Source organism: Eubalaena glacialis, chromosome 11 (assembly GCF_028564815.1).
Source record: "Eubalaena glacialis isolate mEubGla1 chromosome 11, mEubGla1.1.hap2.+ XY, whole genome shotgun sequence".
In the NCBI taxonomy this organism is placed as follows: domain Eukaryota; kingdom Metazoa; phylum Chordata; class Mammalia; order Artiodactyla; family Balaenidae; genus Eubalaena; species Eubalaena glacialis.
The window spans coordinates 46938182-46963879 of NC_083726.1; the positions used below are offsets into that span (position 1 = coordinate 46938182).

Here is a 25698-nt window from a genome sequence, read left to right on the forward strand (position 1 = left end):
TGTGGCAACAGAGACAAAGGAATGGTAAGTATATTGTCCAAGGTCACACAGCAAGTGACAGAGTAGGATTTGAAATGAAGGCAGTCTGGCTCCAGACATGACTCATAACCACTATGCTATGGTACCTCCCAGAATGAGATGTGAGCTAACACTTCTTCTCTAACAGAGGGGGCAGGGGGAACCATAGTGCTGCCCGCAGCGGACTTGCAAATGTTGTTACTGTAGATAAATATATCCACAATGTGACTGGTATAACTCAATTTACATAAAAGATGTGTTCCTAAAAGTTTCCTTATAAACCAAATTATTTTAACTCAAATATCTGATGCATTAGTAAAGCACATTACCACAGGGTCCCCACTGTACCTTTTCTTTCCTTCATAAAAAAACTTAAGTCCCACTCTATGGAAAGAGTCCTTCTGTAATACAAATCATCTCATTTTACATACACCCTAAGTTTTTAATATTTTATAAATATTTTCTTAAAGAACAAACATCTGTTTTAAAAACAAAAACAATTATATTTGAGAATAAAGCTGCAAGATTTTATGTAACATCAAGACAGCAGCGAACGATCAAATGGTTGAAATCTGTTTTGGTCTTTTTTTCCTACTACCTCTACGACGCATACTTAATTTGGCCAGACTACTGAGATACCATTCATGGTTATATAATACTTACTCTGGGGCAGAGGTTCTTAATTCTGTTACATGGTAGTAAGAGTGGGAGGAAGGCATGATCATAGACTTCTTTGAGAATCTGATGAAAGCTATGAACCCACTCACTCTCAAGAAAACTGCTCATATGCACATATAAAATTTTTTTTCACACACTTTCCCAAGGGATTTCTAAATCCCTGGCAATATCTCCGTGAAGAACCCCATCTAGAAAGAGCAGGGGAGAGTGGCATAAACGTCAATTCAAAGGTTCTAGGAATATGGGAAGGAAAAAAAAATAGTACATACTGTGTGCCACCATGCTTTGGCTTTCTCACTTATTCTTTGTAACAACCCTGTGAAGTAGGTAATTAGCCCTATTTACAGTTGTGAACCTGAGATTTAAAGAAATACAGTGACTCACCCAAGGTCAGCCAACTCAGTCAGGTACTGCAGTGGGTGGAAGCCTGTCTGACTCCACAGTGCTTTTTCCATTGCACAAAGCTGCCTATTCCAGAACATACACACATTCTTAACTTGGCACTCCTCCACTTGGACACTAAGTGTTCCTGGACACCAACTCATCTCCCAAAATATTCTCAGGGTAGGCACAAAGTAATGAGGATCAAAGTAATGGTACATTTCCCACCTTACTCCTCCAAACCCGGAGTTACAGCACCACTATTTCTTCTAATTCCAATGATTTCATCTTCCAAACTTCAGGAGTACTGACAGACTTAACAATCTCATTAGACATCTGTCATCTGCACCTGATGCTTATTTACCCAACATCTTATCTGAAATCATAGTGGATATTTTTTTAATCTCTATTTAAAAAAATAAGATTATAGGAGAGATAAAATAAGAACAAAGTACATTTGCCAAATGAAAGTCTTTTCATAACTTGTTTCATTAATGTTTTAATGTTTTTTTGTCTGTTTTTGTTAGCCAGATCACTTGTTCTTGCTAATCACTGGCAAAGCAAAATACCTAATGCAGCACAGTAACTGACTGTGGACCAATACTTTCCTGTCTTTATCTAAGTTCAATAGACTTTCATTAATAATATGTGTGTATAACTCTTAGAGGAAAACATAGGAAGAACACTCTTTGACATAAATCACAGCAAGATCTTTTTTGATCCACCTCCTAGAGTAATGGAAATAAAAACAAAAATAAACAAATGGGACCTAATGAAACTTCAAAGCTTTTGCACAGCAAAGGAAACCATAAACAAGACAAAAAGACAACCCTCAGAATGGGAGAAAATATTTGCAAAGGAATCAACGGACAAAGGATTAATCTCCAAAATATATAAACAGCTCATGCAGCTCAATATTAAAGAAACAAACAACCCAATCAGAAAATGGGCAAAAGACCTAAATAGACATTTCTCCAAAGAAGACATAGAGATGGCCAAGAAGCACATGAAAAGCTGCTCAACATCACTAATTATTAGAGAAATGCAAATCAAAACTACAATGAGGTATCACCTCACACCACTTAAAATGGGCATCATCAGAAAATCTACAAACAACAAATGCTGGAGAGGGTGTGGAGAAAAGGGAACCCTCTTGCACTGCTGGTGGGAATGTAAATTGATACAACCACTATGGAGAACAGTATGGAGGTTCCTTAAAAAACTAAAAATAGAACTACCATACAACCCAGCAATCCCACTACTGGGCATATACCCTGAGAAAACCATACAAAAAGACACATGCACCCCAATGTTCACTGCAGCACTATTTACAATAGGCAGGTCCTGGAAGCAACCTAAATGCCCATCGACAGACGAATGGATAAAGAAGATGTGGTACATATATACAATGGAATATTACTCAGCCATAAAAAGGAATGAAATTGAGTCATTTGTTGAGACGTGGATGGATCTAGAGACTGTCATACAGAGTGAAGTAAGTCAGAAAGAGAAAAACAAATATCGTATATTAACACATGTATGTGGAACCTAGAAAAGTGGTACGGATGAGCCGGTTTGCAGGACAGAAGTTGAGACACAGATGTAGAGAACAGACGTATGGACACCAAGGGGGGAAAACCGCGGTGGGGTGGGGATGGTGGTGTGCTGAATTGGGTGATTGGGATTGACATGTATACATTGATGTGTATAAAATTGATGACTAATAAGAACCTGCAGTATAAAAAAATAAATAAATAAAATAATATGTGTGTATATACTTAAACAGTTATATTATTTTTGCTACAGTTACTAACACTGTTTCAGGCTTAAGTATTTAAAGTATCTATTGGGAGTTCCCTAGCGGTCCAATGGTTAGAACTCGGCGCTTTCCCTGCCGTGGCCCGGCTTCAATCCCTGGTTGGGGAACTAAGATCCCGCAAGCAGGAAAAAAAAAAAAAAAAGCATCTATTAACTACTTTCAACTTAAGACATGGACATGAAAGGATTCAGCAAGATAATTCATAAAATTAGTCCTCTGTAGTAAGGCAATAAAAATTAGCTGACAAAAAACTAAGATGAATTGCTACAATGGCAAAATCACATTACAATATATAAATGTAACAAATTAACATATTGTACACCTTAAGTTTATACAATGTCATACTTCAAATATATTTTAATTAAAAAAAGAAAGAAAGAAAACTAAGCTGGGTGCTTGAATACTTCATTTCTTGTCCTTTGTTTCTAAAAAGAGATATTATAATCAGTTTAAAGTCCAAGTAAATACTTTGAAAAGGAGAGTCAAAAAGTCACGTCTAAGGACTAGCTCAAAACACAAAGCAGAAAACAGCAGTCAGATATGGAATATTTATATATTAGGAGTTCAAAGCCATAATTCAGAAAAACTCTTCTTAAAAAAAAAAATCATCCACCCTTCTATAGCCCACATACTCTAGTAAAGTACTAAGGGAAAAGGGAAAGATTTCAACTACTGTATTTTATAAAGATATTGTAAACAAACTGGCTGAATCAACAATAAAGTGGCTTCAAGAACTACTTAGAAGATACTTCAGACATTCAAAACATTAATCTTACAAATAAGGAAATTAAGATTCCTAGACCAAAGGACTGTGACACCAAGTATAAAACCAGCTGCTAGAACCTGAATGCCAAGTGTTTCTCAGGAGGTTAAGGTGTATGGAAGAAAAAAAAAGTAGTTGACCTAGCTTAAGAAAAAATGGTACACCATTACTATATGTGGGACCTCAGAAATCTAATCCAAGTCTCAGTTTCCTCATTTGCCAAACTGTTAGCATACTATCTGTATTCCCAGCCAACTTTACAGCACTGCTTTGCTAATCAATGACAGGCACCTACCCTAGACTTCAGGAGGCAGATAGGTGGAACTCCAGTTAGAATTCTAAAAGGGAAGATGATTTATGGTTCTGATTATAAAGAATGTTACTTTTACACAGGACACTAGTTGAAAGTGATAGAAGACATTTAAATTAGAGTGCATAATCTTACAATAAGAGGAAAAAGAGGATTCAGCTAAAGAAAAGGAAGTGATTACCCAGGAGCACAAATATAGAGAGATAAACCAAAGACAATCAAAATGGCACAAGCATTTAAGAATAAAGAAGAAAGCTAACAGCTGGTTAAAGTACCTTACTCATCTTTATATTCCCCCGTTGGCACAATGTTTGACATGTAACAGGTATGAAATAAATTCTTGAATTTGACTGCTTAGGTTCAGCAGCTAATTCTAGAGAAAGAGCAGTAAGCCCCTCACTCCAACTGTCTTTCTTGTCTCTGTCAAGTTTAACATAACCCCAAACCAATGAGAAAATCACATAAGAAAGCTTTGAGGACTCTATACAAGATCAAGTTTTCTTTGTAAGCAAGGTAAAGGATCTTGAGTTCTCGGAGAGCTCACCTACAACATTACTTCATAATTATCAGTAACCTAGGAGGAGGTCTGCAAAAAGGGAGCAGTACTAAAACACCAAAGCATAGCAAGTGTCACAATTTTCAAAAAAGAAGTGATTTTCCATAAATGTCAATCCCAGACAAAACTCTAGAATGGATAACAAACAAATACATATGTATGCATAAAAATATAAAATGTAGCAGTCCCTCAGACCACATGCATTCTCAAAATAATTCATGTCAAATTAACCCCATTACCTTTTTGACTGGGTTACTATGAAAGAAACCAACACAAATTGAGCACCAACTATTCATCCAACAGCAGACATTCCTTAAACAAACACTGTGCCAGGAGGTTTAAATACTATGGCTCTCTAATCCACATAAAAATCCTATGAGTGAGAGTCTCCCATTTCATGGATAAAGAGCCAGCTACAAACAGTAAAATAATCTGCCAAAATCATGATGGCTAAAAAGCAGGAGCCAAAAACTCAAACTAACTTCAAAGTCCTGTCCCTTTTTACTACATCATATGGCCTCCTAATGCAGAAAAAACAATGTATCTTGTTCTTCTGCAAGCATTTGACAAAGTATCTCATGATATCCCCTATGGGCAAGACTGATGTAGCTAGGGCAAAAAACGTTAGGAGATTTGTAACGCTGGAGTAGCCATTTTCATTAAAGGCTTCTTGTCCACTAGGTAGTAGTAGCCCACAGCAGTCAGTCTTGTTTCCTGTTTCCATTACCATTAATATGTATAACACTCCATTCATAACTGTTTCTCAGTCAAGAGGAAAGAGGACTGTGGCCTGTGCATGGTCTGGAAAAAGTCCCACCCTAAGATTCTGCATATTTAAAGAGAAATATACCTCTGGTCACGTGTCACTGGACTATAGTGAGACTTGTGAAGAGCTTTGTACTTGGCCCTCTCTCTCCCCTTTCTTTCAGAGTCTGTTAATGACTGATGATAACACTGAAGACATTCTTACCAAATCCTCAGATGACAAAGTTAAAATGAGTAGCTAATGCAGCAGTAGAGACCATGCCTTATTTTTCTTTGCATGTCCAGGACCCAACCTAGTGGCTGACCCACAGGAGCTCCATCAATGTTTCTTGAATTACAAAATCAAAATTCAAAAGGATATTAACAGACACTAACCACTGGAGCAAGTTTATCAAAGCCAACTTTAATGGATCAAATTCATTAGGGAAAAAAAGATTTAACTACAAAATCAAAAGAAAATGAACAAATGTAAAGTCTTTCTTTCTTCTTTCCTCCCTCCCTCCCTCCCTCCGTCTCTTTTTTTCAGCAAATAAGTCTAAGACAGCAGGCCCAATATTAATCAACGGGACAGCTGCCCAAAAGCTCAAATAATCTTTTCTGTAATGCTTCAGTATTAGAAAAGGATTCTCCACAGGGGAGGTGATAGCCTGCACTTCTTTGCACAGTTTAAACCACACTTGGAATCATTTCTACAGCTCAAGGCATCATATTTTAAGAAAAGTGAACAATGATTAGTGAGTGTCTAGAAAAGATGTCAAAATAGTGATATGATTTAGAACAATGTTATAGGAGATCCACTAAAAGGAACCAGAGCTGTTTACCCAAAAGAAGACAAGACTCAAGGGGACGTAATAGCCATCTTCAACTATCAGAAGGGACGCCATGTGTGACTAAGATTCAGAGAGCAGGGAAAGAGATTTTGTCTCTAGACACAGAAAAATGAATTGGAAAGTAGACCTGTCCAAAAATGAAATGTGCCACCTCAGGACATAGAGTTTTCCACCTTCTATAACGGTTCATCTCACCTCCAAGATGTTCAGACTAAAGTAGACAATCACTTGACTGAAATATTAAACAAAAGACTGAATTAGTGAACCATAAATTATCTTGGGTTCCTCTCAGTCTTTAAAATAGGAATGCATGAGAGTGTACTTTGCAAAGCATAAAATATTTTACAAAGATAGGTAGTAGGTAGTTCCGTCGACAAGAAAAAAGGGAAACTCTTCCCCTCATATCTTATGATGCATTAGCTCCTCTCCATCTGGAAATGAAAGGCATACAAGACTGTGTCTTATAGGTCTCATGGAAGTCAAATTTCTCTGAAAACATTATTTAAAAAGATGAAATGAACTGATATCTAAGAGAAGGAGATTGAATATAATGCTGTTTCCATACATTGGTACGCAGCAAAATCCTCAATTCTGGAACATAATCCAGATATCGTTTGTGATGACAGTTACATGCTATGCTTTTGATACTAGAGATCTACCATAACTTCATTCTCTCCTATGTATCAGTAGATTTCAGTGGTTTCCTCTCAGATATTTAAAATCTTTAGCCAGCTTTTAGCTTCGAGGATGTTTTTGGAATGTATAATGAAAGTGTAATTTTTCGGTTGAAGGGTTAAATTATCTTTAAAAAAATTAAGAGCTCAATTACAATGGTCTTCTCTTTTCTCTAAGGTCTGTAGCACAAAAGAAACCACTAAGGGGTGGTTTACCAATATCCAGAGATAGTGTGACTTATTGCTCAAAATCTGAAGTCATAACTAGATTCAAATTTCAGCTTGGGCACCAAGACTTGTGGCAGTAAGATAACCAGGAAATTACTCAACTCAACCATGCCTGTTCATCACCTGTAAAATGAGGCTAATAAAACTATCCACCTCAAAGGCTGTCATAGGAACTAAAAGATAGAAAAAAAGTAAAATACTCAGTAAGAACTCACTAAATGTTAGCTATTGTTATTACTTTACCTAAATGAATTTCTAAATTTCCAACTGAGCATAGGTATTTACCCTAAGAATTTCCTTGATCTCACTAATAACACTCAACTGTAATTATCAAAATTGTGTTGTGACCTTGTATAAGACTGTAGGGGAAAAATGCAGGTTCCTGACATTCACCTTTTCAGATAGTATGCTTTATATAGGAGTAAAAACAGAGGTGTAAAAATAGAACATGGAATCAGAACCAGAGCATCTTTGTAAATTCTAGACTCAGTGGTTTAATAATAGCATCAAACATCAAATGTCACAACAATTAGGAGACTGTGCATTCTATTAAATAGTGTCCATGTACTTACACACTACACAATCACTAATTAAGATCTATTGTGCAATTTGGGGTAATAATAATAAAGATGGAGAGCTTACACTGCACCAGCTCGTAAGTGCTTTTATGTATATTTGTCCTGACAACCCAATGAACTAGATACTATTATTATGGCCATTTTAACAGATGAAGAAACTTAGGCACAGACAGGTTAATTAACTTGTCCAAGATCACACAGCTAGTTTAAACGGATGGAGGTGTGATATGAACCTACACAATCAGGCTCAAAAATTCATTAGACTTGACTGCCTCTGACTGAATTGATCAAGGCAGATTCGCTGGATATTCTTCTTCTAATACGTGAAAACTGATTTCTTTGGAAGCGGGGGAGACTCCAACGACCTCAAAGGCCTGACTTCACGCCCAATTAATGATTACATTTTAACACTTTTCTGACTAACAATCACGTTACCTGCAGATGAAAGCCGGCCCTACATTACAAGCAAAGAAAATAAATAGCAGCAGCAGCTAAGCTGTTAGTTTGAGGACCAACTGTTGGCCAGTATTCACATGACGTTTCCATGTGAATATGGGTCGACCCACATCGCCGAATATGTGACCCACAAGTCAGACCCACGCAGGCAGCAATGGAACTGCGTAACCCACTCGGGCAAGCGGTCATTTCAAAAACCCTCCGGAGAGGGATGTCTTGCCAATCAGCACGTTACTCGAAGACAGGACAAAATGGAACTTGCACAAACACTTAGTCATCAGTAAGCGCTGAAGTTACAAATCACCTAGTTAGCAAAATCAAACCCGCAGCTAAATTCCTAATTCCGAAAGAAAGAAAAAGGGCTGACGCTCGGTTGACTGACTGTAGGGTGAAGGCACCTAGGGCCCAAGCGGAAGCAAATCAAAGGGGAAACACTAGCCCACCGATGGGGATTCCACGACACGCGCAGCCACACTGGGGACTTTTCAGGGCCCTTCCACTCCCCTCCCAACAGCCTGTCCTTACGTCTCCGGGCTGCCCCGACAACGCGTGTTCCCAGGGCGAATTCGGAAAGGCAATCCGAACGCGGAGGTGACAGGCCTGAGATCTGAGAGCCCAGACCCAGACGACGGTGGCAGCAAAGTCCTCAGAGCCCCGGAGGAGTAGGGGCCCCGAGGCGCCACCTCCCGCTCCCCGGGGCCCGCACCTGCAGAGTGGTGATGTGCTTGTCGTTGAACTTGTTCTCGCAGTAGCGCAGCACCAGCGACGTCTTTCCCACGCAGCCTTCCCCCAGCAGCACCACCTTGAACGAGTAGGCTCGCCCGGCCGCCGCCCCGCCGCCGCCGCCGGCCGCAGCCATCCCGTCGCGTCCCCGCCGCCGGAGCCCTAGAGCCGCGCCGAGCTCTCCACAGCCGCCGCAGCGCCTTCACAGCCGCGGCCCGAGCAGCCCCTCCGCACCGGAGCTGCTAACCCCGGGCGCCGTCTCCACTCCCGCCTCCGGGCGAGGCCTGGAAAGGCCGAGGGAAAGTCCGAGAATGAAGGGCCCCAGCCACCACGTCAGGCACCCGAGGAAAGGCGAACAGCACTCCCTCTCCGCCTCCCTCTAATGGCGTCTCCTTCCTCCTACGTCACACTTCGGGTCACATGACCGCCGCGGCCCCTGGGACTCGGCCCAGGAGAACGTGCCTGGACGTGGGCGGGGCTTCTGCGCCTCCTCCCGGGGGCGAGCTGGACGCGAGGGCATCTCGTCTGGGCCGTCTCCCGCGGAGCTAGGCCGTCTGCGGGCCACCACCACTCTGCAGTTGGTGGGAACCTGCGGGAATAAGGAATGAATAATTAGAGGCAAACCCAGCTCAGGTGGAATATTGAAGTGCAGAATGTTCTCGTTCTTGCCCAGGGGATGTCCACAAGGCTAATGACCTCTCCCATCCGGGGTCCCCGTAAACCAAACCTGCCAAGGTGTCTTTCAGTATCTTGACAGTGTTTCTCTGGGGGATCCCAAATCCTAGGTATTGAACTTCTTTCAGTTCCCCAGACCACCTGGACTCCTCCTCATCTTTCAGGTCTCAGCTTAAACAGGAAAGGCTTCCCTGACCACCCATCCTTCTCCCTCTGTCCTTCCATCACTCTCCCCACCCAAGTTAGGTATTTCATAACACTGGTATACCTAGTCTAGCGGCGCTTACCACGCTTCGTGGAAATTACTTTGCTGAATATTTGTCTTTCCTTATTAGGCTGTAGATTTGTTAAGGACAAGAACTAGGTGAGACGTGCTTTGACTTTCTGACTCCAAGTGCCAGGCACATAAGAGGCATTCTATAAATATTTGGGAATGAATGAGTAAACAATACATCTTAAGCCATTATGCCTTGGTTTCCCAGTTTTTGTCTTCCATGAAGCTTCCCGCTCCCCCACCATTAAACTTCTGACCTTCCATATTGACTCCACCTTGACAGACCTGGCTTGTTTGATGATCACTTATATTTCCTCATCTGCCTCCCCTTTCTTTCATGAAATGCACTCTTCCAAGAAACCATACTAGTGTTTCTAAAAGTTTGCAACTAGAAATATGGTGTCAGTTAGGTAAACATATTCTTTCTCATGAGACTCCTTTTCCATGTCAAGCCAGATAGTCCATTCATTCATTCAACAAATATTTGAAGGTGCCCACCACGTGCCAGGCACTGTGCTGAACAAGATACAATGTCTTTCACTGCAGCACTATTTACAATAGCCAGGACAAGGAAGCAACCTAAGTGTCCATTGACAGATGAATGGATAAAGAAGATGTGGCACCTATATACAATGGAATATTACTCAGCCATACATGAAACGAAATTGAGTTATTTGTAGTGAGATGGATGGACCTAGAGTCTGTCATACAGAGTGAAGTAAGTCAGAAAGAGAAAAACAAATACCGTATGATAACACATATATATGGAATCTAAAAAAAAAAAGTTCTGAAGAACCTAGGGGCAGGACAGGAATAAAGACGCAGACATAGAGAATGGACTTGAGGACATGGGAAGGGGAAGGGGAAGCTGGGACTAAGTGAGAGAGTGGCATGGACATATATACACTACCAAATGTAAAATAGATAGCTAGTGGGAAGCAGCTGCATAGCACAGGGAGATCAGCTCGGTGCTTTGTGACCACCTAGAGCGGTGGGATAGGGAGGGTGGGAGGGAGACGCAAGAGGGAGGGGATATGGGGATATATGTATATGTATAGCTCATTCACTTTGTTATACAGCAGAAACTAACACAACATTGTAAAGCAATTATACTCCAATAAAGACGTTAAAAAAAAAGATACAATGTCTTTGTCATCAAGAACTTACTCTTTAGCAGGAAAGACAGACACGGCCATTATATGATAGAATGCTTTCATCTTGATAAAGCAGTTCAGGGTATTTTGCAAATGTACATGGGGACCCAACTGGTTTAGCATACTAGGGAAAGCTCCTGGTATGCTACCTTTGATATGCCCAATGCTACATTTGGGTAGGAGTAACCTAGGCAAGAAGGAAGGAGAGCTTTGCCAGCAGAGAGAATAGCATGTCCTACAGCCTTGAGGTAGGAAGGAGCATCTGAAGATGAGAAACAAGTGCGAGAAGAACACGGAGAGCTTCAGATGAGACTGGCATGGAAACCAGGAATCAATACTGAAAGGACCTTTCAGCAAACGAAGGGTTTTAATTAAAGGGGCTGATATAATCAGATTTGACTTTTAAAAGATCGCTCTGGCTGTAATTTGAAAAATGGATTGGAGAAGGATAATACCACTTCAATTTATTTAGAATCATCCATTAAAGAGACCTTATGTTTTTTAAAAAAAATATCCTCTACTTCTCTCTGCATTCGTCCTCTCAGGGTCTTTGCATATTCATGAATTCTTCCAGAATAAGGAAGAAACTTCATTTTGAAGGAGGCCCTTTCCATTATCCATTCTGAATTCTTAATATTGGATTGAAATTTGCCTCTCTCTGCCTGCAATTAATTGTTCCTCATTCAACCTACACAACATGTATCTAATCTCTATTCTTTGTGAAACATCTTTATACATATGAAGAAAGCTGTATGATCTTCCTTTAAGCCTTCTTTTTTCTTCCCTTCTCTTTTCAATATAGCCAATGCTCTCAACCACTGTTCAAATGATATGGATCCCAGATCATTTAATAGCTTGATCATCTTAGAATCTGCATGCAGTACTTTGTATTTATCACTGAAAAACAATGCAAAATTTTTTATTGTAAAATAAAGTAAGTTTAAAGTTAAAATAATTTTCCAGGTTTAGCTTACACTGGGATTTAAGGAATGTGTTGCAAATGTTCACAGATTATAATAAATCAGTTTGGCATGATTTTGAGCACAGAGTGGGTAAATATAGATGTAAGTTGTGGCAGATTGGTAATGGCCCCTCAAAGACATCAGATTTGAATACCTTGTGCCTGTAAATGTTACCTTATTTGGAAAATGGGTCTTTTCAGATGTGATTACATTTAGGATCTTGAGATGGAGAAATTTTTTTGGATTATCTGGGTGGGCCCAAAGGCAATCACACATATCCTTATAAGAGGAAAGCAGAAGGAGATGCTACACACACACAAGAGAAGGCAATGTGACCATGGAGACAGAGATTAGAGTGATGCAGCCACAAGCCAAGGAAAGCTGACAGCCACCAGAAGCTAAAAGAGATGAATAGATTTCCCCCCAGAGTCTCTGGAGGGAGTACAGCCCTGCCAACACAATCATTTCAACCTAGTGAAACTGATTTTGGACTCCTGAACTCCAGAACTGGAAGAGACTAAATATATGTTGTTTTATGCCACTAAGTTTGTGATAATTTGTTACAGAAGCCATAGGAAACTAATACATAAGTATACTGGAGCTACACAAGTGGCTTATATTAGTCTATGCATTGAAAGAAATTCAGGCTAATTCTGGGATAGCTTGTGTGCTCATAAGAACTTAGATCAGTTTTGGAGTCAACTGTGATTGGTCTGTATAAACTTGATAGAAGATGCCACAAAAAACTGGAACTCTAGTTCCTTCATAGATGGGAGCTACAAAAATGTGAGGACTCAGTCAGTAGATAACTCAAAATAGATTCCTGATTGGTGAGGGCTGAGGCATGGTAGGGTGCAAATTCCAAAGCATATAGCTCCTTTTCACCAAAAACAATCGTCTTCCTGCCTTCCTCTCCCACCCACCCAAAAACCCCCCCAAACCCCAAGCATAATTATACAGGTGAAATCTACTTAACCATGAATGTGTAGCACAGTATCATATGGGAAAAGTTGCCACAGAAAGGTAATGTGTAGCTCTAATAGCTTCTGTAAGAGGGGAAGAATCATCCCACCAGTTTTATGGTGGTTATCAGTTTGGGTTTATGGACTACTTTTAAAGTCTGTAAGTCCTAGTTTTTTTAATGGCCCCTTCTTTCTCTCCCTGTTCTTATACTATATTGTGGATTAAGACCAACCTCATGGTCTCTAGTGTGACTACCTGGGGCTCTCAATTGTTGAATTTTGATGAACTATCCAGTATTGAAGAGTCAGGTAATGCTTATTTGTTCATTTGGGAGGAAGGGTGACTGTCGATGGCCTTTTGTACATCCTTGTTTCATTCATTCTTTGTTCATTCATTCATCATTGAACAAGTATTTATTTAGCATTTACTATGTGTCAGATACTATACTACAAATGTAATCCTGTCAGACATGACTTCTGCCCTTATGGAATTTATAATCTAATGGGCACCACAAATAATTAAAAGTTACAATAAAGTATGGTAAATGGTCTATAGGGCAGGTACAAGGAGCTATGGAACCACATAGGAATAGCAACTAACCCAGCTGTTCCACAAGATAAATCAGATCAAATGGACACATTCCTTTATCTTCAATTTTCTCAGTATTTGGGCAGATTTGACTCAGCTGGCCACTCTCTCTTTTGTCGCATGTGTGCCTCCCTTGGCTTCTGGGTCATCACAATCTTCCAGTCTTCCCCTACTTTATTGGCTGCTTCTTTTCCATCTCTTTGCTTGCTTCTCCACCTGTTCCCAACCTCTAAATGTTAGTGGGCTTCCAGACTCAGTTGTCTCCAATAAAACTCTCTCTCTAAGTGATCACACCCAGTCCTTTGGCATGAAATATCTGTTACATATTCATTACTCCTAAATGTACATCTTTCACTCCTGATCACTCCCCTGTGCACCAGATATGTATAGGCAACTCCCATTTAACATCATCACTCAAATGTCAAATAGACATATCAAACACGATAGTTTAAAATGGATCCCTCAATTTCTCTCCAAAAGTTGTTCCTCCCCTGGTTTTTCCTGTCTTGGTAAAGAGTTCTATTATACATCTATTTGCTAGAGCTAAAACCTAGCTGATATCTTTTTGTTTTCTCTTACTCTTCACATCCAATCCACTACCATATCTAGTCAACTGTACCTCTAAAACAGATCTTGAATCTATCAGTTCTCCATCTCTACCACCCTAGTCCAACCCACAATCAACTTTTTCTTAGGCTACGACAATAGGCTTCTAACATGTCTCCCTGCCTCTACTTTTGCCCTATTACCCACTGCAATCTATTCTTCAAACAGCTGCCAGAGTAATTTTTAAAATAAACAAACTCAAATTCCTTACCATGACCTATAAAGTCCCTACATAATCAGGATGTTGCCTGACTTTCCACCTTCATCTCATACCACCTTCTCTTCCTATCATTATGCTCCTGTCTTACATGCTTCCATTCTGATCGTCTTATAGGCCTAGTCCTTACTTGCCTCTCGGCTCTTGTTTGGAGCAGAGAAAGGTGTATTGCAGGGCCAAGCAAGGAGAATGGGTGGCTCACACTAAAAAAACCCCAAACTCTCCAATTTCAGGGAAGTTTTTATAGGCAAAATTTGGGGTGAGGGCTGCAGGGTGTGTGAGTTTCTTCTGATTGGTTGGTGGTGAGGTAACAGGGGGGTGCTCTAGGAATCTTGTCCTCAGCCTGAAGTTGCCATCCTCCACCTGGATGGGGGCCTTAGTTCCTGCAGAAGAACTCAAAGATATTGTTATATATATCCCTTGAGGAAGAACCAGGACCTCGCCCCATGCTGCATTATTTTTTCTTGACTGCTCCTCCCTTGCTTCTGCATTCTCTCACTTCCCTGATTAGTAACTGTTTGAATATGCTCTTTGGAACTCAAGGAAGGTGTAGGAGACTGAAGCCTTTTTCCTGCAAACAAGAAACAGGGGACACGGAAAGGATTTGTACCCAGGAGGGCCCCACAGGGTCCTGCTCAGTTTCAATACTTTTGTCATACTACTAACATTTATTTGTTTCCATGTTTATAAGCTCCATGAGAACAGATACCTTGATGACTGGAATACCATTGAGTCTCCAGGGCCTAGCACTGTGCCCAGCATATAATGGTCACTCAATAAACATTTGTTGCATGGATTGAGGTAGGATAATATCTTGATATTTTAACCTATGGGAATTTCCCCCTAGTATTTCCATAAGCCATGAGGCTTCCTATGTACCAAGGAAAGATAGGGACAGCAGAACACAGTACAACAAAGATTTTAATTTTTACATTTTTATTTTTAGAAGCCCAAGCCACTGGTATTTAAAATTGTTGTTGTTGTTTTTTTTAAATAGAATGTATAAGCAATCAGAGTCACTGCTTGATTAATAAGTATTAGTCAAGGAGAGTTAGAGGAAAAGCAAGGGAGTTAGACATTGGTGAGTATTCCTGCGGCAGATACTGATGTTTCTCCAACATTCCAACCCCTTCTGCCTTGTCTTCCTCTACTACAGAGATAAGAAGAGAAACACTCGAATTAATAGTCTTTGAGTTATGGGTTATATTACAACTCTGAGGATCAAAATCATGTACTAAAAATGGCAGAGCAGTAAGTTAGAAGTAGTCTTTTTTTTTTAATTAATTTTTAATTTTATTTAGTTTTAGCTGTGTTGGGTCTTCGTTGCTGTGCACGGGCTTTCTCTAGTTGCGTCAAGCGGGGGCTACTCTTCGTTGTGGTGCACAGGCTTCTCATTGCGGTGGCTTCTCTTGCTGTGGAACACGGGCTCTAGGCACACGGGCTTCAGTAGTCGTGGCACACAGGCTTAGTTGCTCTGCAGCATGTGGCATCTTCCCGGACCAGGGCTCGAACCCATGTCCACTGCATTGGTAGGAGGATTCTTAACCACTGTGCCACCAGGGAAACCCCTAGAAATAGTCTTGAATAGACATCCTAATCCACAAATACCTAATTTATATAATCCACTGTAGTATGATTATCTGTTATTTGCAGCCCAATATATTCATAATGATAGCATCCCAGATAGTTTTGGGGAATCCATGACCGAAGGAAACAAATTTCTCTCTTCCTCAACAAAGCCTGAGAAGGTAACAAGCTTTGTAAAGTTCACCTGTATCTAAGATGGGCATGGAGCTATAGAGTAGCGGTGGCTGCATCGAGTGTCTAGAGAGAAAGCCTGAAATAAACTTACAGAGCTTCCTCAATGCCAGCATTAAGAGAGTCTTCAAATGTTTCTACAAGCTACAGAGGAAAACTGATAGAGTTGGACTTGGAGATAGGGTGATCTATCATCCCAGTTTGCCTAAGACTGTCCTGATTTGAGCACTGAGAGTCCCACATCCTGGGAAACCCCTCATTCCTGGACAAACCAGAACTCTTGGTCACCCTACTTGAAGAGATTTTGTGGCTAAGACAAGGAGGACACAGCAGTACTTGAGGGCCAAGTGGCTATGAGAATGCAAGAGATGACAGATGCCAGCATGTTTGGATGATGATAACTGAGACCCCGATGCCCAGCATCTCCAAATTTCATAGTGTTACCAAGTTTGTTGCCCCAGAATCGTACCCCTGCCCCTCCCTTGAATGGAAACCAATTACTCTTATCTAAATTTCAGGAGGAAGTTGCAAAGAGAAAAATAAGAACTGGTTAGAACCAAGTATGCCTAAGATATCAGAAGATTTGACTTCCAGTAGACCTTGAGCCTCATTATACGCTCACTGTAATACATTAGCATGCTAAATGACACACCCACCAGCACCATGACAGTTGACAATTGTCATGACAGCAACCAGAAAAGCCCATACAAGGACTGAAAAGGAGTGTTGCATCAGCTTCGGGTCCAAATCACACCCCTGTTCTTGGATAAGTTATGAATATTTCTCCCTCTCTTTCCAATTCCCTCCCTTTTACCTCAACCCTCCTATATATATGGTGTCTCTGCCCAAATCGGGTAGAGAAGTTGATTTGCGAATGAAGTTCCTGCTTCTCCATTCTTTGGCTATTGAATAAAGCTTGTTCGGTTCCAGTCTCAGCATCAATTTCTTTATTGGCTGTACAAATCTGAGCAGAAAAAGAAGCCAAGACAATGGGTCTCAGCCCAGGCTAGGACCCCGGTGTGGGTACGGTCAACCGATTCGGTAATAGTAGGTCAAATACTGATACGACCTGGGCAAGATGTGAAGGACACTCTGAATTGACTAAGATTACCCACATTGAGATTTAGTTTCTATTACCTAGTAGAAGTCAAATAAGTTCAGTTTTAGCAAAATTAAATTTCTTGTTTGTGGACAAAGATCATGTACCTTCTATAGAATAAATAAATGATCTAAACATTGGAGGAAGAGTAGCAATCAGCCAAGCAAAGAGATAAACATCCAGATTTCAGGACACAGCATGCCATTAAACAAGCAACAGGAATGAGATGAGCATGGTGAGAAATGAATGTAAGGAAGTAAATGAAATCATGTAGAACCTTGAAAGTCATGCTAAAAATTTGGGGCTTTATCATAAAAACAGTGAGAAGTCCTTTAGGACAGTGTGACACAAAGTGTGGTCTGCAGACCACCAGCACCAGCTGGAAGCTTGTTAGAAATGCAGATTTTCAGTCCCCACTCTCACCCTCCCCCTTAAATCAGAATGGGGGCAGGATCCAGGAATCTGAGTTTTAACAAAACCTCCTTGTGATTCTTATTCACACTAAAGTTTGTAAAGCACTGATTTAGGAGACATGGTTAAGTAAAGCGAGAGAGAGGAATTGGAGCCCTGCATTTCTGGCTTAGGCAACTGGTAAATGGTGATGCCTTTCACTGAAATAAGAAACACAGTAGAAGAAAAAAAAATTGGTTCTGTTCTTTTGGTTTGGGGCAATTTTATTTTGAAGCCCTGAGACATTCCCAAATAGAAATACCTAGTATTTATACCTGGCTATATGGGCTGACAGCATAGGAGAGAGATCTGGGCTTGAGGCAAGGATGAGAGAGTCATCAACATAGACAGGGAAGTCGACTCCACACGAGTGGATGAGATTACACAGAGAAAGTGTGTAAAAGTAAGCCGCCCCAGGGCCTAGGACAGAACCCTGAAAGTACTGACTTTCAAGGGATGGGCAAAGAAAGAGGAACTGCAAGGGCTACCCAAAGAAGTAAAGGGAAAACTAGGAGAAGTCAATGTTAAGGAGAAGAGAATGTCTTAAAAAAGAAAGAATCATGAAATGCTTTGGAGAAATCAAGTTAAATAAGGACCTGTGAGTGCCTACTGGTTTAGCTACAATGTAGTCATTAGAGATCTTGGTTTAACAGTTTTAATAGGTAGGGGTTGAATTAAACTTGTAATGCTTAGGAACTAACTGAAAATAGTTGATTTAGTTCAGTGGTTCTCAACCAGAGGTAATTATGCTCTCCAGGGGACATTTGGCAACATCTGGTAACATTTTAGGTACTGGCATTTAGTGGGAAGAGGCTAGAAATGAGGCTAAACATTCTATAATAACGCACAGGACAACTCCCCTCCCCGCCCCAAAGAAGAATTATCCTGCCCCAAATATCAAAATGCCAAGGTTGAGAAACCCTGCTTTAGCCTAATAAAGTATGTATACTTTTGCAGCCCATCATAATTATAAATCCCCTAGGTGTATTATATTATTGAGGCCAACAGAAAGCATGGCTGAACAAGTAGTAAAAGAATGAGAAACTCAAGAGCTCAGGAAGCTATTTCCAACTTTGCCACTATTATCTATGTTTATCTTTTAAACAGTCATTTAAGTGTTTTCTCAGCTCCATTTCTTCATGTAGAATCATCTTGTATCCCCAAGGCATTTATAATCCTCCATGAACATTCCTTCCTTTAGCAACTGTTACAGGGAATACATTCTTATTCTAATTAGGTTTCTCCTTAGGGACAAAAAAGGAATTCAAAAATACCACTATACCTACTTATATCAATAGAAAATTCTACTATAGATGCATTGGTTCTGTATAGCTTTTCTACAAATACAGAAAGTTTGGGTTTGGGCTTCCCTGGTGGCGCAGTGGTTGGGAATATGCCTGCCAGTGCAGGAGACATGGGTTCGAGCCCTGGTCCGGGAGGATCCTACATGCCGCGGAGCAGCTGAGCCCGTGCGCCACAACTACTGAGCCTGCGCTCTAGAGCCCGTGAGCCACATCTACTGAGCCCACGTGCCACCACTACTGAAGCCTGTGCACCTAGAGCCCATGCTCTACAACAAGAGAGGCCACCACAATGAGAAGCCTGTGCACCGCAACGAAGAGTAACCCCCGCTTGCCGCAGCTAGAGAAAGCCCGCGAGCAGCAACGAAGACCCAACACAGCCAAAAATAAATAAATAAAATAAATAAACTTATAAAAAAAAACTTAAAAAGAAAGTTTGGGGTTAATATACTATAATATGCAATCATTTGAAAAATAATATATTGAGTATTAGGAGATAAAGTGGAGGAAAAAACAGGGATACAATAAGAGAGATAAAGGAAATAGAGGAAACAAAACTAAAGATATTATTCCTGCAGCTGCCAGAGCAAAGGGAGCTGAAATTTGGTGCTTGGCAGCAAGACAGGGATTTTCAATATAATAGTCTGATGTACTTTCCACTGGGGGCTAGAACTGTGTCTGTCACATTTTTGTATCTCCAGATCCTGGAATGTAGTGCTCAGTTCATATTTATTAATTAAAAACAAGTGAATAAATAAAGCTAAGCCTATAAAATACTGAGGTTTGAGCAATGCTCTTGGACATAGGGGGCTTTGTTAAATAAAATCATCAAAGCATTTTCCATCTTAAGCATCTAATAAGAATAATTAACAATAGAAAGAAAAATAGCTATCATCTACTGTGAAACTTCTGTGAACTAAACCCATTCGTTCCTTTATTTGCTCAGTTGTTCAGCAACCTTTGTTGAATGCCAGGCAAGATATTTCTGCCTTCACGGAGCTCATATTCTAGTGTGGGAGGCAACACAGAAACAATTACAATAAGGTGTAGTGGCCATCCCAGCATCCACAATTCCTTCTCCTTTCAATCAGAATCTGGTCCTTGCTCACCTACTCTCTCCTGTGCAGCCCATGTGCCCCTAGCTTCCGGTTGGTTCTGATCTCATCTCCCTGTGGTTCTTTGTAGCTTTTAGAGGCCACTGTTCATGCATGTGAAGCAGCAATTCAAATGCTTCTCCCTGGCAAACAAAACCGAGCTGTAATTGTAAGCACTGGCCACAAAGGGGCACAAGCAGCTCGATGAAATTTACCAGGTTGGCCAGAGTACATTCAAGACTATGACTTAGAGGTAGATTTTCTTCTGAGTTGTAGAAAACAAGAATATTCCAAGGGACATATAGGCTAGGGAGGGGAGCCATTTATCCTTAAGGCGTCAATGTTAACTAAAAGTGTCTCAAGACAGGAATAAATACTCAGATGTAGAGAACGGACTTGAGGACACGGGGAGGGGGAAGGGTAAACTGGGACAAAGTGAGAGAGCGGCATGGACATATATACACTACCAAATGTAAAATAGATAGCTAGTGGGAAGCAGCCGCATAACACAGGGAGATCAGCTCGGTGCTTTGTGACCACCTAGAGGGGTGGGATAGGGAGGGTGGGAGGGAGATGCAAGAGGGAGGAGATATGGGGATATATGTATAAGTATAGCTGATTCACTTAGTTATAAAGCAGAAACTAACACACCATTGTAAAACAATTATACTCCAATAAAGATGTTTAAAAAAAAAAAAAAGAAAAGAAACCAACCTGGAGCTTTCCCTCCTATTCCCAGCCCAAGACTTGTTAGATGTCTTTTAATACCCTGTACCTAATCTTTATTAAACATGTATCTTACTGTATAAAAAAAAAAAAGTGTCTCAAGAAACTTTACATATTCTTGTCAAAGAAGGAATTTAAGCCAAACTTGCAGATTCTCAGAACTTACCAATTTATACTAAAAATATACAACCTCAAGAGTTAAAAAGGGAAGGCAAACAAAGAAGCCAAAGAGTTTAAATGTAATGTGCATTTTATATTACTATTTATAAATTGTACGTGTATTTTAAAATAACCAGAGCATGAGGTTGTATCAGATGCAAGTGTACGTTTGACATACTTGGCAATAGAATTGTGTACCAGCAGTGTGTACCAAAGTACCCTACTAAAAAGTTCCGTTTAGAAAGGTAGCAAGCAGTTTGAGTCAGTCTCACTTTTTAAAACTAGATGTCAGTAGTTAAATGGAACTGGAAATTCCGAAGAGATTTGTCCCCTTAAACTAGGTCTGAATGACTGTCCTTTTCCATCTTCTTGAGAAATACATCAGTGTGAAGACGGAAAAGCCTCTTAGAAAAATTGTTTTGCCCTGGTGAAATAATTTGGTTGAGGGTTCTAATGGGAGATTTGTGATGTTGAGAATGGAGAGCTTTTGGATAGCTGTGGATGGTCTAATGGGAAATTTGTAAGTAGTACACATAAATACTGAGGATTATAGCACTCAGTACCATTTGCTTGCGTGTTTTCTTCTTTGGCTATTCATTCCTGCCTTGTATGGTCTCATTTAAAATCTTACCATTCCTCTATACAACTTTCTAAATACTTCATAGCATGTATCATTGAATATTACAATTACCTATTTATTTATCAGTACTAAAGCTGTAGGCTCTATGGTAGTAAAGATCTGTCTGCCTTGCTCTCCATTAGATCCTGTGTCCAGAATAATGCCTGGAACATGGGAGATACAAAAAAATTGACCAAACCTCCCAAATACCAGCTCTCTTAGGCCTTTATTTTCAGTAAGGTTTTTTTGCCTTTGTACAAACCTCCAATTCCTTGGACTTCCATCTGTCACCAACTCCCAACCTCCATTTGCATAGATGTCTCTCTCTTGAATCTTTTTGATGAAATTCCAGTCTTGTGTGTGAAGGGTGGAATTCCATGAGGCAGGGCAAAGAACAATGCTGAGGAAGGAACATTTACAGAGGAGCTGTAATGCAGAAAATTCACCTCCATTTCCCAGTGCATCTATCAGCTTTCTCTTGGTCTCTCTATCCCCCCTACTTCTAGCTCCCTCATATCCCCACTCTCCTCCTTCACTATGTTTGGACTCCTTACTGAGCATCTAAACTCTCTCTTACCAGCATTCTTGATTCTCTTATATCCTTATATTTCTACTGCATCATCACAGAACACTAACCTTCAAGTAAACTTCTGGAAAGTTATTCTGAGCCACCTAGATTATGTGCATCAATACAGAATCATAGTCATCAACTTCGTTCTTGGGCTACCTGTCAGTTCTTTTACTTTTCTGGCTTCAGCTTCCTCCCACCCCCTTTTATCACTATTACAAACTTTCCTCAGTCTACTTCTGGTCTTAATTTAAATTGTTCATAGTATCTCCTTATTATCCTTTTAGTCTCTGTGCATAAATAGTGATTTCTCCTCTTTTATCCCTGATATTGGTTATTATATATTCTCTGTGTTTTTTTCTTGGTCAGTCTGGCAAGAAATTTATCAATTTTATTTATTTATTTTTCTAAGAATCAGCTTTGATTTCATTGATTTTCTCAATTATTTTTCAGTTCTTAACTTCACTGAGTTCTTATCTTTGTTATTTCCTGCCTTTTGCTGGCTTGGGTTTAATGTGCTCTATTTTTCTCCAGCTTCTTATGGTAGAAGCTTAGATTACTGGTTTGAGATATTTATTCTTTTCTATTTAAGTGTTTATAATAGCTGCATCCATAAATTTTAACACTGAATATTTTCATTTTCATTCTGTTAAAAAATATATATCTATATGTATTTTTTCGTTTCCCTTGGGATTTCTTCTTTGACCCATGGGTCATTGTGGAAGGCACAATTATGTCCCTCTTCTCCCTCTCTTCAACCCCAAAATGTCTATATCCTAATTCCAGGAACCTGTGAATATGTTAGGTTACATGACAAAGGGGAATCAAGGTTGCCTATGGAATTAAGGTTGCTAATCATCTGACCTTAAAATAGTGAGATTATCCTGGATTATCCAGGGGGGCCCAATGTAACCACAACAATCCTTAAAAGTGCAAGCAGGAAACAGAAAGGATGTGATGACAAAAACAAGGTCAGGGTGATGTGATCCACCATTACCAACTCTGAAGATGTAGGAAGGGAATCATGAACTAGGGAATGCAGGTGGCCTCTGGAAGCCAGAAAAAGCAAAGAAGCACACTCTTCCCTAGATCCTCTAGAAAGGATATAGCCCTTTCAGCACCTTGATTTTAGCCCAGTGAGACCTATGTTGGATGTCTTAACCTATAGAACTGTAAGATAATGAATTTGTTTCATTTTAAGCCAATAAAATTGTGATAATTTGTTATAGCAGCAATAGAAAATGGATACAGTTATTTATAAATGTCATTTAATTTCCAAATATTTGAGGATTTGCCATATATCTTTCTGCTACTGATTTATAAACTTAACTATTATGGTTTCAGAACATACTTTGTACGATTTTATTCCTTAAATTTGTTTAAATCTGTCTCATGACCAAGAATCTGGTCAACAGTGAACATTCTATGTGTATTTGAAAGGAATGTGTATTCTGCTATTGCTGGGTCAAGTTTTTAATAAATGTCAACTCGGTCAAGTGAATTGGTAGGGTTATTTTGATCTTCTCTATCTTTATTGATTTTCTGTCTACTACTTCTATGTTGAAATCTCCAACTCCAGTTGTGGATTTGTCTAATTCTCCTTTCAGTTCTATCAGTTTTTGTTTCATGTATTTAGAAGCTCTGTTGTTAGGTGCATACGCATTTAGGACTGTTATGTCTTCTTGAAGAATTGACCTCTTTGTTATTATGTAATATCCCTCTTTATTCTTGATATTATTCCTTGCTTTGAAGTCTACTGTGTCTGATATTAATATAGCTCTTACAAAATTCTTTTAATTAGTGTTTGCATGGTATATCTTTTTCCATCCTTCTACTTTTAATCTATGTCTATGGGTTTCTTATAGAGTGAATAGTTAAGTCTTGCTTTTTAAGAAAAATCTAGTCTGACAATCTCTGTCTTTTAATTGGCATTCCTGGTTCTAATGAAACCTACAACAGGTACTCTCAGTAAATGACTTTGCCTTCTAGATCACTAAAAACTAGCTCAACGGCTATGTTCTTCCTCAACTTCCAACACTCCTACTTAATAATAATGGGAATGGCTACAATTATTCAGTACTTTCTATGTACCAGACTTCTATTTACACTTACTAACTAATTTAATCCCAATAACAATGCTATGAGGTGGCTACTATTAGTATTATACTCAATGTACAGAGAAGAAAAACCAAGGTACGGAGAGGTTAAGTAACTTGACCAAGATTACACAAAGAAAATTAGAGCCTGCTTCCAAATGCAAGCAGTATGGCTCCAGATATTAATCTCACAGTATATTGCCTTTCTATCTTTAAACGAGTCTTCTATTTCAAATCCACATTTTCAGTAAGATGTCTTCATGTATTGTCTCCACTTTTTCAGTACTCAAACCACTCCAGCTGCTTCTATAGCACTCCTTGGGTATAATTGACAATGATCTCCATATTGCAAAATCCCGTAGACATTTCTCAATTAACTGTCTGGCCTTCTCTGCTGCATTTGACTTTATTAACCACTCCCCTCTACACTGGATTAGGTATCTCTTCTCTGTGCCCCTGTGATGCCCTGTATACATTCTCATTTTTGTGGTTATATAATGAACCATAATTAAATGTTCAGGAGTTTGTCTACACACTATCTCATAAGCCCCCTGACATCAGAGACGGTTTCTTATTTATCTTTGTATGCCCAGTGTCTACTGTAGTGCCTGGCACACTGTAGGCATTTTAAAATATTTTGTTAAATCAATGAATAATTGAAAACCATTTACTGATAACGAGTATGTTATTTGTTGTCACCTCTACACAGGCAAACAAAAAACTCTCAAAGGCACAGATTTTTTATGAGCTACATTAGTTATTATGATTGATTAAGAAGGAGGTGAAGCTATTCTTCTCTTCCCCAGTGGGATCCCTTAGGATGCTCTGTAGAAAAAGAAATTAACAAGATTTGTCTTCTTTATGTACCTATATATACCTATAATAGCCCCCAGAGTGGTTTTCATTAAAAAACACCTTGCCGTAAACCATGGACTTGACAGCATTAATAGCGTCTTTACTGCTTCCATCCTCATGTGCTTTTTCCACATTTAGGAGCAAAGGAAATTTCATCAACCATTTTCAGATGTTGTAACTGTTAAGTTTTAAGAACAGAGGGACTGTTACAAAGAGTCTGATTATTAAGTCAAGGTTAGCTTTCTGCTGCTCTGGGACTCCCCTTCCCCTAACTGTAAACAACTAGAAAAGTAGGGATAAAAAAAGTAGGGGGGGAAATATGAAACAACTGGATAACAGGCGGCACAGGACTGTGATCTTTCAGCAAAGGGAAATGAAGTAGGTGAGCACTAGGAATGCCCTGGCTTTCTCCCTAAGGACAATTTTCATCACAGTGCAGGAAAGTCTTATTAAGATGAGAAGATAGAGATTAAAGTTCAGGGATGCCAAGACAGCTAACATTTGTGGGACAGTGAATAGGAGAGAAAGGTACTAGAAAAAGAACTCCAGAATTTTTTCACAGATGTCCCTTCTTGATTCTCTCAGACTAAATTCCAGTCTTGTGTGGGAAAGGTAAAACTCCATGAGGTGGGGCAAAGAACAACTGCTGAGGAGGGAATATTTACAGAGGAGCTGTGATGCAAGAAAATTCCTACAGCTCACACAAGACTTGGGATCGTTCTAGTGCCCATCAGACAGAGTGAACACACCTCACT

At 39.8% G+C, this 25698-nt stretch overlaps 1 protein-coding gene across 1 annotated transcript in view; it reads right to left on the reverse strand.

Annotated features, from left to right (window-relative positions):
• The window catches only part of RAB21 (RAB21, member RAS oncogene family), a 30222-nt gene extending 21038 nt beyond the window's left edge, over positions 1-9184 (reverse strand). The window contains exon 1 of the mRNA XM_061205066.1: positions 8763-9184. Coding sequence (XP_061061049.1) covers positions 8763-8915 — 153 coding nt within the window. The 5' untranslated portion in view covers positions 8916-9184. The remainder of the gene's footprint in view (positions 1-8762) is intronic.
• Positions 9185-25698: the final 16514 nt, after the last annotated feature.